Here is a 16504-nt window from a genome sequence, read left to right as displayed (position 1 = left end):
CTTACCAGCAGTCCATCTGCTTTGCTTAGAGCAAGAGGAGCAAACCCTTAAGGACCACATGAATACATTTTTTGTCTCACCCACTACCCAGATCGTGATTCAAGGCACGCCTGCCTGATGTTGGTCCTCAGGGGAATTTCACCGCATGTGTAGTGGCCGCTGCTGAACAACGGATCACAGTGGAGCCAGGGGATTACTTGGCAAGTGGATCACCTGGCTTCATCTCTGGACGCAGAGCCTGTCATTCCACCTCGGCCCTTTGACCAGTCAGCTCCACCTTGGCTCCCCGCCCCTTCGACTGCACCTTTGATTCTCGTCTATACGGCTCCACTGGGCTCCTTTGTCCCTCCAGCTCTGCCTTGGTCAGTCATCACTTTACCTGCACCACAGACTTTCTGGCCTTCAGCTGTGCTTCACCCTTCCACCCCTTCGGCTCTGTCGAGCTCCGCCTTACCTTCAGCAACGCCTTGGTCCTTGGTCACCCTGGCTCCACCTTGGCCGCTTGTTACCGCGGCTCTGCCATGGCCTCCAGGACCTTCTGTGTCGCCAGGTCTAATCGGCTCTTTTGCTCCGCCTGGGTCTTCACCTCCATCAGCTCCATCTCAGTCTGTCGTCCCCCTGGTTTCATCTGCCATGGCTCCTCCCTCCCTCAACTCCGCTGTGGGCTTTCATCCTGGCTGTATTATGGGTCCCAACCTGGCTATTCTTGCCTATGTCTCCTCCCTGGCTTCGTATTTTTAAAGTATTGTCATATTATTTATGCACTATTGCTTTGTCAGGATACTTTGTGCATCACGGAACCATTACGACTTTCTCCTGAGACTGCATCCGGACGCTCGTTGAGGCACTGCAAGTATCATACATTTAACTAACTAAACAGAGGTTTAGTATTAGCTGCAGACCCCTTGGAGTAGAACCACAGTTCAGTTAAGTGTCCTTAATTAGCAATTACTGTACATCTCTGCCCATACAGTATAAGGCATTTGTTAGATACAAACAAAAATAAATAACAGCATTGTAAGCAATACATTATTCAGTTCATTGGCTAAATATGTGTTGGAAAAAAGGGATCCAAAATAAACAACAAACAAGTAGGCAGGGTAATTGCATTTTCTTGATATTATACAACAATATACATGTAACAAAGTTAGAAGCTCAGGAAAAAAGGAGGCGGGAATCTCGAACGTTCAACATAAACTTTAATCCAAAAATAAACAAAGAACAAAACAAAAGTAAAGCGTCATCCCCTTACAGACGACTGCCGCACAAACATAGACAAAACACAACGTAAAGCCCAGGCCTGGTCCTCTCTCGTCTTGCATTGTCGTCTCTCCTTGTTTTATCCTTCCGGAATTCCTCCGTGTGACTAGAGGCCAGTGTGGTTCCCACGACTCTCGGCCTCGCTCTGCGTGCCACAATACATTTTTACATTTTCAATTACATATACATGTTTACATGCATATGTGATTCAATTATAAATGAACATCACCATTTTTGTCCAGGTCTCCCATTTGAGAGATGTGACAGGACCCTTGGAAATGATTCATGGCCAATCGGTATTACTCCACCTTCACCCTCTGGATTCTCCAGGCATTGAACAGAAACCTGAAACACATTACAATGGTTTTAAATATGTAAAACAACACCTAAGCTGCTCCTAACCATACTAATTTCATTTAAACTGTTTAAACTTTTTCACACTTTTTGTTTACACTGACAACAGCATAATTATAATTTCAGGTCCAGCTTTTAAATCGCATGAAAGCATACATTACAAATGAATCAATCATGATAGGTTGAGTGAATTATCATGACATACATTTGGTTGAATGATGTACTGGAAATTACTAGGAAATGATTCAGAATCAAACACTACTATTCCATCTTCACCCTCTGGATTCTCCAGGCATTGCACAGAAACCTGAAACAAATTATGGTATTGATAAGCAAGACTTAATAAGCATTTCAACGTTATTTAATTTTGTCCGTTTTAAAGCATATAAAGTTTACCCATGATTTTATTCACAATATAGAATGGCCTCTTATACCAAATTGCTTAAATAATACATTTGAGCATTATCAGGTTGAGTGAATTATTATGACCTACATTTGGTTGACCGATGAAATGGAAATAATTGGGAAATGATTCAGAGTCAAACACCACTTGTCTATCTCGACCATCATGATTTACCACACACTGTACAGGATACTAAACATAATGAAATGGATATATGCAAAATAAAACTTAGATTGTTAGTTTGATAGTTTTTAGATGTTTAATTAATAAATAGTTGGGATAAACTACCTTAATCTGCCAAGAGGCAATGGCAGTTGGACACAACTCCAAATCCGTCAACCAGGAGAAATTGCAGCATGTGTTGCCCTAAAAAAAAATATATATATATTTTTTTTATATATTAACATTTAAAAAAATATGATCATGTATATAATTAATGTAAAATGCCAAAAATATGATGCACAAAATATATTTATTTCAAGAGCAATGCAGTCCTTACGAGACTGTGTGCCTGTTCTGCAATGCTAGCATGTTTGCATTCCAAAACAAATGTAATTGTATATTTGCAATCCATTGTTTAAATTAAATTTGCAAGTTAAAATCTCTGTTTAATCTTTATTAATCCTAACTAATGAAAGAGACTGGTTATACTATCTGATAATATAACAGTATTATAACCTTTATATGTTACAGGGGAGAGGAAACGTGACGATCGTGAAACTGCTGTGTCACATGCTAGCATGAAGCACAACTAGAGCTTCTACAACTTTTTCACGTTGTACAGAAATTTTTAAAAACTAAATTAAATTGTAGATAGTTCATACTGATTGTTCAGATTAACTATTTTATATTTAGCTTATATTTCTGTTCTTGTTGCCACTAGCATGCTCATCTCCATTTTTTTTTTCCGTCCGGTCGGACATCTTTGCCAGATCTTTAGCCTCTGCAAATTCTTTAAGTTTGTACACCCTTGATAGCCATAAATAGTTGCAAACATACTTACCATTGAAATATAATGTTGCTGTTCTTGATGTTCCAGATTTTTTCTATGTAATGATGTGATTAGCTTAGCTACGTTTTAAACGTGATTAACCCTCGATTGTTAACATGTATGGAGATATGTTACGTAGTGCGAAGCATTCATTCTGATTGGTGGAAAAATAACCCATTTACATGAATAAATACATAAAGAAATTATATAAGACCTATGGATGATTGGATTATTAATACATTATATTTAGCAGCAACATACACCTGGTTAAAACCTAATAATAAAATTAATTAATAATATGAACAAACATTATTACATTATATAGGCCTGATGCTTGAAAGATCATTATAATACATTTAAGTAATTAAAAGTTTTTGGACACTTAAGTGATTTAATTAAACATTTTGGATATCCATTTTATCCAATTTTGAATATCTATCTATATCCATATTGATATATCCATTGGTTTAGGATCTGAAACCTAACAAATAGGCCTACATTTTATAATTTTTTCTTGTGCTATCTTTCTTTACAATAACTTGGCTTTATATTTTGATATATAATGCAAAAACATTAATACATTTTTAAGTTTGCATAAAGTGAAAAAGGTCACTATAATAGGCATATTTGATGTCTAGTGTATTACTGTTAAGTTATTACAAAAGTTATTGCCACCCGAAACCAAACAGAAGTCAACAATTTACAGCTTTCTAAAAGACAATTATCACAGCAAAAGTTCATATCACCTTTTTGTCCCTGGGCTCAGCATTGTGAAGGGAAGGCTTGACATTGTGAATTTCCAGACATCCATCTACTCCACAATGAAGTAAAATATCCAGACAAAAAATAAGCCCAAATGAAATAGCATATACAGTATCCACAGGTGACTACAGAAGTCTGACTCCTGACTCCAACACCTTTTATGACTCTTTTATGAAATTCTTCACATTTTCTGAAGTAATTGTACAACAGGATTGGCAGGCTTCACAACTAAAGGAATGCAATGCAAGATGACACTGTATAAAGGAAACTATGATCCAGGCGGGGCCACCAAAGGCAAATGAATGGAAAAAAGAGAGACAAACATTTGCCTGTTTGCAAATTACCTGCAGTAGGAAGTAAATCCTACATTTTGCAGTGAATAAAAGATACTAGGAGGTACATCAAATATTTACAATATGTATTTCTTTAATGAAGATAACTACAAATTCAAATAATTCTGCAGTTTACGTGTGTGTCCTCAAGATAACAATCACGCTGGGTGATTAATAAGCTGGTCTACCACAACCCACAGTGCGTAAGGTTTTGCATGTACAGTATATAAAAAGTATACACGCCCCTGTAAAAACTGCTGTTTTTCTTGTAATGTAAAAAAACGAAACGAAGAAAAATAATATCAGACCTTTTGCATGTGTAATGTAAAAATTACAACCTATGCAATGCCACTGAAAACCAAAGTGACACATTTCAGATAAAAACAAAATACTGTATTGTGTGTAATAACTGCATAAGTGTGCACACCCCTGAACTAATACTTAGTTGAATCACCCTTTGATTTTATCACAGCACTCAGTTTGTTTTGATAGGAGTCTATCACCTTTGTACATCTTGACTTGGAATATTTTCCCAGTCTTCTTGTCAAAAACTTTCTAGATCTGTTAAATTGGGAGGGTCGCCTGCATACACGGCCCTCTTCAGGTCCCTCCACAGATCTTCCATAGGATTCAAGTCTGAGACTTGGCTGGGCCATTCCAAAACATTCATCTTTCTTTGCTGAAGTCATTCTTTTGTTGATTTACAGTGCCCTCCACTAATATTGGCAACCTTGGTAAATATGAGCAAAGGCGGCTGTGACATTCTTATGAGTGAAATATCTCTGAAGTATATTCCCATTCATATTTTTAGCACACTAGGGTGACTAGGAGCATGAAATTGCCCAGCCATGACTTCCTGTTCCAAAGGAGTATAAATATGAGGAAACGCAAAGGCCAAATTCCATTAATCATCCATCACAATGAGTAAAACCAAAGAATATAGTTCTGATGTGCAGCAAGTGGCTGTAAGAAAATAGCTAAAGCATTGAAAATCCCCATTTCCACCATCAGGGCAATAATTACGAAGTTCCAATCAACTAAAGATGTTACAAATCTGCCTGGAAGAGGACGTGTGTCTATATTGTCTTAATGCACGGCGAGGAGGAAAGTTTGAGTGGCCAAAGACTCTCCAAGGATCACAGATGGAAAGTTGCAGAGATTAGTTGAGTCTTGGGGTCAGAAAGCCTAAAAAAAGGTATCAAACAGCACCTACACCACCACAAGTTGTTTGGGAGGCTTTCAAGAAAAATCCTCCTTGCTCATCCAAAAACAAACTCCAGCATATTCAGTTGTAAGACTCCACTTCAAACGGGCCCTGGTTCTATGGACAGATTAAACTACAAAAAGAGCTTTTTGGCAGATGGGTTCAGTGCCCATGCCCATGGTTAAATCTACTGCTGGATCTTTAATGTTGTGGGCTTATTTTTTTTTTTGATGGAGGTTCTGCACATCTTGTTCAGAGACATAGTATCATGGATTCTAGTAAATACTAAGAGATAAAAAATAAAAAATAAAAAAAAACCTGACTATTTGGCTCTGCCCTGGCAGCTTTGTCTGTTGTGTGTTTGTTTAATGTTTCCGTGTTTGTTTTGTGCTTGAGCACATGGCTTTGTCTTTGTTTGTGTTGGCCATGTGCTCCCCTTGTCTTGCCCCCTCTTTTGTCCTGGTCTGGTCCTCAACAAAATTGTGCTCAACTGGTCCTTGTGTGCTTCACTTCCTTTATATTGTGCTTCCTTGCTTGTCTTTGCTGGATTGTTGTGTTGAATTCATGTCTTAGTGGCTGTAAAAACGTAAAACTTTTTATGCGTTTTGGCCGTTCGTTTACACGACAACAGCGTTTTGGGTGCCTGAAAACGCAAACTTTTGAAAACGGGTTCCAAAGTGCATGTTTTTGAAAATGGTCTCTGCGTAAACGAAAATATCTGAAGACGATGACGTCATGCACATGCGTATTACGTGTTCGGTCTACAGTGTTTCATCGCCATCTAATGGGCTGACAGCAGAATAAAGGGTTTTTAGTAGTTTTTGCGGATCCGTGTGAATGGGTATCATTTTGACAATGGTGTCGTCTGTACGCAAAAAAATTCTCCGTTTTAAGCATATCGTTGTCATGTAAACGTACCCTTAAACCGTTGTTTAGTATCATGTTCTTACCCAGGTGTGATTGTCCAGAGTTCTCTCTGTAGCTTCTTGTATCCTTGCAGTTTTTCCTTTGGGGTTTTCTTATTCTAACTTCTCTTTATTATTTAGCCTTTTGCCTTGTTTCACTTGAGCTATTCTAGTTTTTGTCAATCGGATTTATAGATTTAGTTTCTGTTACTTTGGTTTTCTCTTTGATTTATTATTTAGCCTGGGTTCACACTCATCTATTATCTAGCTTTCTCCTGTTGTGTACTTGTTTTACTTGAATTATTTCCTTTAAGTGTTTTGTTTAGTTTTCTTCCCTTATATGTATAGGTTTAGGTTTTCAGTCACATAACTCTTGTGTTTGCCCTGCCTTATATTTATTTAATGTTTTAGTGGTTTTGTTCTTGTGTCTTGTTTCTCCCATTGTGTTGTGTGTCTGTGTGTGTTCGAGTCCTGTCCTGCCCAGCCTGAGACTGCACTGACTGCTAGTTCGCGGGCTGCTCAATCCTGTGCCCAAGTCTCCTGTCTAGATCTCTGGACTGTGCAACTGTTACACACTTTATTGTTAATAAAACACCATTCACCACTCATCTCTGCGCTTGGGTCCTGTTATTTACAGTGATCCCTGACAAGAAAGAATAGGCTTTGGTTTAGTCTTTTAATCAGGACAGTGTTACAAAACAAACACCGAAATCAACATAAAAATGTGTCACTGAGCAAAAAAAGAAGCTTCTGCCATGGTCGTCCCAGTTCCATGACCTGAAACCCAATAGAAAATAAGTGGGGAGAAGAAGAAGCACCAACATGGAGCTGGGAATCTGAAGTATCTGGAGAGACTCTGTATGGAGGAATGGTCTCTGATCTCTTGTCAGATGTTCTCCAAACTCATCAGGCATTATAGACGAAAACTCAGAGCTGTTATCTTGGTAAAAGAATGTTGCAATAACTGGGTGCCAATAATTGTGGCCAAAAATGAAAAGGTAGAATTTAGTGAATTTCTTTAATGAAAGATCAAAAGGAAAACCAATGCAGATTTATTTTCACCGCCGCCTTTGCTCATATTTATCAAAAGTGTGTGTTGGATAAATACAAAGTTCTGGCATGAAACTCTAGATGGCACAGGCTAATAGGTCCTTTAAATCACATCATTCTCTATAGGGCACAGCTGATTGGTTCCTGCTGTATGAGTAGCCAATGAGCTCGCTACTCAACCTTCAAATACATAGGTAGCATTTGCTATAGCAGTGCAGCATGCTTTCGGAAACCCACCACCTTCCCCAACTCCACCTGTATAGATCTGCTACAGGTAATTCATGTACACTATATTGTACATCAGCAGCATGTCTTGCTTGCTCACAGCAGCATGTCTGTGTATGCATTGGCAGTAGCAAGTCATGTACTTGCTCTGCAGCAGCAGCAATAAAAGCAGCAGCAACAGCGTAGCAGACCTATTCTGCCAAGACCAAACATACAACATTGCCATATCCATTACCATGCCAAACACTCAGAGAGTTGTCATGACAGAACTGTCATGCTGAAAGGTTAAAAGTTCTCTTTATCTTCTAAACAATTTTGGAAAAAAAATGGTATAAGAACAGCTGAAATTTATTTGGAGTTAACCTGAGTCACTTCAGGTGAAGACAGGTACAATTTTACATGAGCTTGATAAGTTAATTCTGAACACAGCTACATACCCAACTATAAAAGCACAGTAACAAAAGCACACAATAGCAGCAAAAGTGTTTTGTAATACAACATGAACACAAAAAGTACACTGTACCAAACAATTATTTTTAAGGCAAGTACATAGTAAAGACACCAAATATAAAGCGTGACCAGTATATCTAACTTTGACTCCCCATGTGCAGAAGTTGTCGAGAGGCTTCCAGTAAATAAACAGAGACTCACGACAACAAATAGGAAGAGCACAGCACACAATATTTTTTTAAAACAATACATTTGATTGAGCCTAGAAAGTATTAAAGGCACATGAAAAACAACCTTTGCTCCTTTGCCTCGTCACAAGGGTCAGTGTGACTGGCCAGTTATCAGTACAGGAGTAAATGCAAAGGCTTGTCACATATCTGGGAGAGTGCAACTAGTGCAAAGCCAAATAAGAGTAAACTAAAAATCTCTGCCATGGCAAACAGGAGAAGAAATGGATCCCGTGCGAATGGTCGTGCTGGTCGAGGAGGAGCTCAACCACAGCAACAGCAGCAACGCAAGCGGCCACCTATTAAGGTTAGTTTGAACAACTAATAATATTATAATTTCATAATTTGACTATGCAGCATCTGTTTCTGTCCTCTCGAAAATATTCTGGTAACACTTTATTTCGATAGTCCACTTTAAACATTATACCGACTATAATTAACTTTAAAACTACATGTCAACTTATTCTACTAACCCGAACCCTAACACCTAACCCTAACCTAACACTCTATTACAGCTCACTATCACCCTAATGAGAGTTAGTTGACATGTAGTTGACAAGTTACTTATAGTACAATGTCTGAAGTGGACCATCGAAGTAAAGTGTAACCAATAGTCTTAACCATGCAGAAAATAACTTACTGCGGTGAAATATGTATCCACTTTATATGGAGAAATCTATGAATTGTATGAATGAATGCTTTAAAATGCACTGAAAATTGATTTGATGGAAATATGAAACCAAAAGAGCAGCACATGGCTTTCAATCATTGGTATTTCTCTTACATAATCTATGAAGTCTGTTATCTGAGTACATGGTACAGATTCCAAGCCTGATGCCTTCCTCTAGTCACGGCAATTATTATTTATTTTATATACAGCTCATCATAATTCATATCCACCAATCAGATCCATCAAGCAGTGGTGTGGTGTGATTATAACTATCTATATCTGTCTGAGGGGTTCCCTCCCGAACAGCTGATGGTTCTAAAGGGCAATTCCAACATCATAGATTATTGGGAATTTGTGCATACACTCATTCATGCACGTTTATTGAACACCTGCATATTTATAGAGCGCTTGCTCAGCTCCTCTTATCAAACAAGGACAAGATAATTGCTCAAGGAGGTACAAAAAACGAATTTGTACATTTTGCAATCAAATTTTTGTAAAGTATTTTAGGCCACGTTTACACAGCAATGATGTACTAAAAATGGAAACATTTATTCCTTCGAGTTTTTCGCGTACAGACAACATGTTGTCAAAACGATCCCCGTTCACACGGATCCACGATAGCAATTAAAAACGCTGTATTCTGCTGCCAGGCAGCTTTAGAGAGCTTTTTAGACAGTTTCATGTACTTTACAGGACCTGATTCCAGTAATTTTTTATAATAACAGCCAATATTTCTCTGATAGGCTCTAAGAGAACCAGCCATTTTTGCTAAACAATCAGGCAGTGCCTCGGACACCCCACAAGACAAAGTGACTTTAGCCCAGGCACGCCGTGGCACTCCAGGTGAGAGAAAGAGTCAAGTGTAGTGATACCGGTAAGAGAAAATATTTTCATACAAATTGGTGAATCCAAATTGTACTTGAAGTATGTATTTGTTTTTTTGTGCAGCTCATCGGCCCGTGCGCGTATATGCCGATGGAATCTTTGACCTCTTCCATTCGGGTCATGCCCGTGCATTGATGCAGGCCAAGAATTTGTTCCCAAACACACAACTGATTGTTGGTGGTGAGTCACACTGATGTATGCACAGACTCTTGTCCAGTTTTGCAACAAAACCATATCAACACATCAGGTTAGACGCCATATTGAATTTAACGCAAATGAGGCTGTGAGTGAAACAGTCTTTACAATGGCGCACACTGTCCATTGGTCCTAGTGTCACAAACTGCTATGAGACAGTTAAGGATCCAAATGCAGCTTTATTAGGGCATCCAGAATCATAATCCATAAAACAGGCAATAGGTCAAAAACCATAGACCAGGGTTTCTCAAACTCGGTCCTGGAGGGCCACTGTCCTGCACAGTTTAACTCCAACCCTGATCAAACACACCTAGCTGTGAGTTTCTAGTGATCCTGAAGACATTGATTAGCTTGCTCAGGTGTGTTTGATCAGGGTTGGAGCTAAACTCTGCAGGACAGCGGCCCTCCAGGACCGAGTTTGAGAAACCCTGCCATAGACTGTAAAAAAAAAAGGTGTCTGTGACGTCACCTGTAGGTTTCTGAAGAGCATTTTTGAAGCACAAAGTGGGCGGAGCCGGCCGTCGCCATCTTGGCAGCGTGTCAACGCGCGTCACTCCCGGATAAACGAAAATGGGCAAAGAGGCGGGATTAGCTGAGATGACATGACGGCTAACAGACAGCAGACAATTGGCCTTAATTATGCACTTTAAGGCTTAATATAATTTAAATGGAAGAGTTATAAAAATCACCAAAACCACTTTTTGTACCAGGCTGTAAACATATTTTTTTCTGCTGTAAAGTTGGGCATTTTAACATGGGGGTTCTATGGGATTGACTCTCTTTTGGAGCCTGTCTCTAGCGGCCAGTTGATGAATTTCAGTTTAAGCCACTTCCGTGTTGGATTCAAGAGAGAGATCGGAAAGTTGTCGCTTGATCAAAACACAGGGAAGATAATCCAAAAAGACAGCAGGGCAGAAAAACACAGGCAAACAGGAAAATTCAGGAAACTAGGCAGAAAGTCAAAACCAAAACACAGGTAATCAGAGGGCACACACTCAGAAATGCAGAGTGACACTTACAAGACTTTGCAAAGAATGAGTGAAAACACAGGGCTTAAAGCTACACTGTGTAGGATTTTCTCCCATCTAGCGGTGAAATTGTTTATGACAACCAACTGAATATTACTTTCTAGCCCCTCCCATTCCGAGGGCGTTTTAACTCCTACGGTGGCCGTATTATTTCAAATCTGCCGGCAGTCACGAGTAATCTCCCCCTTGCATTCGTCACGGTGCCACTGAGTGTAAAAACGCGAAAGGCGAAGCTTGAATTTCTAGGTATGTCCCTCTTTGGCTAATGTATTTTCAAGATGGAGGCGCAACATGGCTGCCGCCATTCGAGTGACTCGCTCGTATGTATTCTAAATGGCAGATTCTACGCTTACGAGAATACTTGATTAGTTGGTAGATGTAATTACACATTAATGAGCACATATCATTTTGAAAGAACAAAGGGTTTTTTGCTAAGAATCAACTTTAAAAATTACACAGTGTAGCTTTAAGGCTACGTTTACACGTGGCCGGCTATTTTCATAAACGGACATTTCACCGTTAGCCAATCAGAATCCCGAAAATAGTCACATACTGTGATGTCGGCTCCCTAAAACTCAGTTTTTCTCAGTTTACATGCAAACAAAGTTTTCCAAAATCTCCACTCTGGCCGGAGTTTTTAGAAAGAATCGTTTTCAGACGCGAATTCTCCGTTTGCGTGTAAACGAAGGGCACAAACGAAGGGAAATGTCTCAGTTTTTCAAAATAACCATGTACGTGTAAACGGGGCCTAAATAGGCAGGCATTATTAACAAAATAATGAGACACAGTTGAAAGTAATCAAACATAATAATTCCAGGCAATGGGTAATGGGAAATGCAGTTCATGATAGGAAATCCAAGGAGATGGGAGGAGTGCCCTCTGGTGGCGATCATGTGCACTCCAGTTGGTGGATGTGACACTGGGAAGTTGTGACACTGGGAACTCCAGTTGGAAAGATGTTTTGTCAGCTGAACAATCAGTATGTTGTTAAACAACAGTACAATCCATTAAACGCACTTTATTCTATCTCTCCACCTCCCTAAAAGCTGATGTGCAGAAATAAAGCTGAAGAAGTTTCGTAAACAGAAACTCGTCTCCATGTTCATGACTCTTCACATGGGCCCATACATTCCAGAGCGAAGGGGGACTGAGAATATTGTGGCGGCACTAAGAAATAAAGATATCATCTAACACTCTCACAGCCTCATTTTCATTCCTGTCACTATGGCGCTATCCTGACTAAGGTCTATAAGCCTCATGTCCAAAATTTGGACAAGCCAAAGGTTCATTTGACTTTAGTCTTTAGTCTCTTTTTCATTGTCTTAAACCATGCCTGATGACTGCTCCATACCTTGTGTGTATCTCTGTCAGTTTGCAGTGATGCTCTGACGCACAAGTATAAAGGCTACACAGTGATGACGGAGGACGAGCGATATGAAGCCCTCATACACTGTCGTTATGTGGACGAGGTGGTCCGTGATGCTCCCTGGACCCTCACTCCTGAATTCCTTAAAAAACACAAGGTAAATTAATATTCAGTTCACTGTAGTAAAAAAAACATTATTACATAAAATGTATTATTTTATTATGTCCATTTTGTGTGCAACCCTATTACCACAAAACCTTTCTCCTATTAACATAACATTCTTTAAAATCTTGACATCCAAGAATTAACACAATTTGGACGAGAGGACAAGAAAATAATTTCATTCCATTTTCTCAATTTTTACACAAGTTGTTCTGTTGACTGCATTTGTCAAGTTATTGTATGAAAAAATAATCAAAGAAATATATATTTTTAAATTTAAATAAATTTACATTGATATAAGTTTATTAATAACTACAAGCCAACATTTGTTGTCCCAAATAGTAGCCAGCTCGATGCTAATGTAACGTGTGTTCTGTTTTGGTTTAGTTTCACTGTTCTGGTTTGCCTGTGTTCCCATGTTAATTTTCTTGGTTGTTAATTAGTTCTACACACCTGTTTCTGTTTAGTTGATTACTCTTCCATGTATTTAAGCTCTCAGTTTCCTTTGTTTCATGGTCTGGTATTGTTTATGTATTTTTTCTGCTTCTTCCCTGTGATTCTCCTACGCCTTCCTAGAGGAATTTACTATTAAAGACTCCTTTTGTTATCCTTTATGATCATTCACTTACAAAAGCCTACACTGCGACTGACAGCTACTGAGTGACACCTTAATTTAGACTGCATTTGCAACCCTGTTACCAGTGTTATTTTAGTAGTTGATTATAATTTTTGTTAATATTTTGTCATTTTTATTCCTTTTTTTATAAAAAAATTGTTTATTTAGTTTGTTATTTTGCTGTCTTAACTTTAAACTAAATGAAAATGAGAAATGCTGCCTTGACAACTAGCTAAAATAAAATAAGTTTACACATTGTTATATATTTTATATAATTTCGGTTAATGTTCAGTTAATAACCTTGCCTGTTAAACATTCGGTACAGTATTATATTTACACAATATTGACTTTTTTTTTAATTAATGTTTTTGCTTGACACTTGCAAAATCACGTTTTTTAACTACATTTAGACAAGATTTTAAACTGCATTCTGTCCAAAACTTTAACAGGGTTGCAAAAATTGCAAATTACATAAATAATAGAAAATAAAACAGCTCATTTCAAAATGAACTTGACATTCAGTTTCCATATTGAAAAATGGGGGGAACACACTGTTTTATACCATATTCATGGAAAAGTTATGTATATTTGTCATACCTATTCATTTATTTTCCTGTTGTCCTCAGATTGACTTTGTGGCACATGATGATATCCCATACACCTCTGCTGGATCAGACGATGTCTACAAACATATTAAAGAAGCAGGTAAAGACTTTAACAGCAACCAAACTGCACAATTTTAGAGCTGAGTCGAAGGACTCATAAGAATAAACTTCTTCTACATGATCTGTAAGGAATGTTTGTGGCTACTCAAAGAACGGAGGGGATCTCCACCTCTGATCTCATCACGCGCATTGTTCGAGACTATGACGTCTATGTCAGGCGTAATCTGCAGAGAGGATACACAGCACGGGAACTCAACGTGGGCTTCATCAATGTAAGAAAGAAACTGTATGGCTTCAGAACACTTGGAATATTCTAGAAAAGTGGCATTTACTACTTTTATATGATCTTTGAAACACGTCGCCAGCAAAAGAGTTGACAGGTCATTCCAAAATTTGCTAAATGTGTGTTCTGTTCAGCGTTCAACGGAAGAAATTTGGTACGGTATGAGGAAGAGGAAATGAAGATGGGATTTACATGTTTAGGTGATCTGTTCCAACTCTTTTGATTGACAGGAGAAGAAATATCGTCTGCAAGAGCAGGTGGACAAAATGAAGGAGACTGTGAGGACGGTGGAGGAGAAGTCCAAACATTTAGTGCACCGTGTTGAAGAGAAGAGCCATGACCTCATCCACAAATGGGAGGAGAAATCTCGCGAGTTCATCGGAAACTTCCTGGAGCTGTTCGGTCCAGATAAAGCCTGGGTACGCTGAAAAAAAAGAAAGAAGTGGTGTAGAAACAAATTTCTCTCAGAAATTGCTAGTAAATTTCACAAATGATTACAAAGACATGGCAAGTGACACACTGAATTAAAAGTAAAAGTTTGAAGAGTATTTCCTTGTGAAACAATCTTGATTCATCTTTATTTTATTTATTACTTAATCATGAAGGACATTAACAAAACTCAGGCATTAAATGTACAGTGTTATTTACCATTTTTCAAATTGATTTCTTTTGTGCTCTGTAGCACATGATCCAGGAGCGGAGTGGCCGTGTTCTCCAGGCTCTGTCTCCCTATCAGTCTCCAAGTACGTCGCCCAGCTCCAGTCCCACCAGAAGGCGCTCAACATCGCCCGTCACCCACTGGCCCCCGCTTCCATTCACCGCCACCCAAAGGAGCCTCAGTCAGCAGTAGTGAGGGTGACAAGGAGGAGAATGTAGATGGATGCTGGCTCTACCTCCTGCACATGCAGTCACCTTCTCATTCTGTTTACTGTATTTTATGCACCAAAATGTTTCATAATTGAGATCTACAATGGCATGCTGCTCAAAGATCCAGACTGACCTCATAATTCTGTAGAAAAACAAATATTAAAATGCCATGATTTGTAATACCATTTAAACAGAACTGTGCACTTCATAATTTATCTGTCAAGTTAAGGCCTGTTCAACCCTAGAAAGATTAGAATAACTATATTAACATCCACATCAAGGGACCCTAACGTTCTGTTTATTAAAAGTCAGCAGCACTAGTTGTCATCTGCATCTGCTGCTTTAAATGCTCAAGCTCTTTAAAGTTGGGTAGATTCTGATTGTCTATCAATGTTTTTAGCATTCATCAGATGAAAAAAAAAAATTGTATAAGGATAATTGTGTCATTATCATTATAGCTGTGATGTAGATGTCACTATTCTCACAGAATTAGAGTGATTAGTAAAACTTTATGGTTGTAATTATATAACATATTTATGAATTATGTATTTTATTAAACTAAACTAAACACCCAACTAAAAACATGTTCTAAGAATGTTTTGCCAATGTTTTCTGAATGTTCAAAATGTCCATGTGCAGTCCACAATGTTTTTCAATGTTTTAAAAACTTTCTTTGGTTATGTGAACATTTCATTTTGCAAACATTATGAGATTGTTACTTTTGAATGTTCGCTGAACATTCTGAAACAAGTAGTAACATTTAAAAAAAAAAAAAAAAAAGCGTTCCATGAAAGATGTCTAATAATGTTTTTATGCCAATGTTTTGAGAACATTATTGAAGACCACAGTCCTAGATTATAAAACGTGCGTACACACAGATTTGAAGACTTTGTCTATGCTAAAATCCAGGCCAACGTTCATATTTCCAGAGAGTCGGAGTACTGTAGGTATTTGGAAATCTAATCAATTCTTGTCGCAAGCCGTTCTCAAGTAAGGATTTGGACGTTGACTGTTGCTCTTTAATGGTAATGACAAATAATAAATGACATTAACAAGGCGGAAGTCTGAAACCATTCAGCTGTGCACAATTTCGAGATCATTTGCAATTTATAATTTCACTTCTGGAATAGAGGGGTATGCAAAAAAAATTCTGAGTACGCTCGTTTACAAATATAGGACGGTTTCTATGCAATAAATAAATTATATAAATGAGGCTCCAGATAACTTTGGGAAAACATTCTATTTAAGTTACTGGAATAATGTTCATAACTTTGAGAGAACCTTGCCAGAAGAACGTTAGTTAAAGTTCAGAGAATGTCCCCTGTAACTGGGATGTTGTTCTGAATGAAATGAATGGTGTACCATTTGACCTAATTTTTTAGAGTGTTTTAATAAACTGATTAGGTTAGATTTAACATGAGCTAAGAAGCACACTGCAAAATATGGCATGACACAATCATATAAGGAACATAACAAATATACTAATTTATGGTGGCCGAGAATTGCAGATAAATTTGATAGATGGATACTCACACTATGTCTACAGTGCAACAGGAATATTTTGAAACTAGTGTAAAATAACTGCATTATAAAAGCCTGTA

At 38.2% G+C, this 16504-nt stretch overlaps 1 protein-coding gene and 1 long non-coding RNA gene across 2 annotated transcripts; one reads left to right on the top strand and one right to left on the bottom strand.

Moving 5' to 3' along the window:
* Positions 1-1182: 1182 nt before the first annotated feature.
* On the bottom strand, positions 1183-14827 carry LOC311276974. Its single transcript, XR_014625149.1, has 8 exons — positions 14685-14827; positions 14229-14460; positions 13686-13770; positions 12296-12452; positions 2306-2383; positions 1820-1921; positions 1490-1605; positions 1183-1405 (listed from the first exon to the last, which is right to left on the bottom strand). It is a non-coding gene; the product is annotated as an uncharacterized lncRNA (long non-coding RNA).
* On the top strand, positions 8254-15145 carry pcyt1bb (phosphate cytidylyltransferase 1B, choline b). Its single transcript, XM_084387051.1, has 8 exons — positions 8254-8470; positions 9580-9679; positions 9785-9901; positions 12316-12467; positions 13715-13793; positions 13883-14025; positions 14267-14455; positions 14719-15145. Exons 1-8 carry the CDS (start codon positions 8369-8371, stop codon positions 14884-14886), a joined length of 1050 nt encoding a protein of 349 aa, XP_084243177.1. The 5' UTR covers positions 8254-8368; the 3' UTR covers positions 14887-15145.
* The last annotated feature ends 1359 nt before the right edge of the window (positions 15146-16504 follow it).

This window comes from Rutilus rutilus (genome assembly GCF_951802725.1).
Source record: "Rutilus rutilus genome assembly, chromosome: 18".
Lineage (NCBI taxonomy): Eukaryota > Metazoa > Chordata > Actinopteri > Cypriniformes > Leuciscidae > Rutilus > Rutilus rutilus.
Note: the sequence above shows the minus strand (reverse complement) of the source record. Positions and strands in the feature narration are given on the sequence as shown.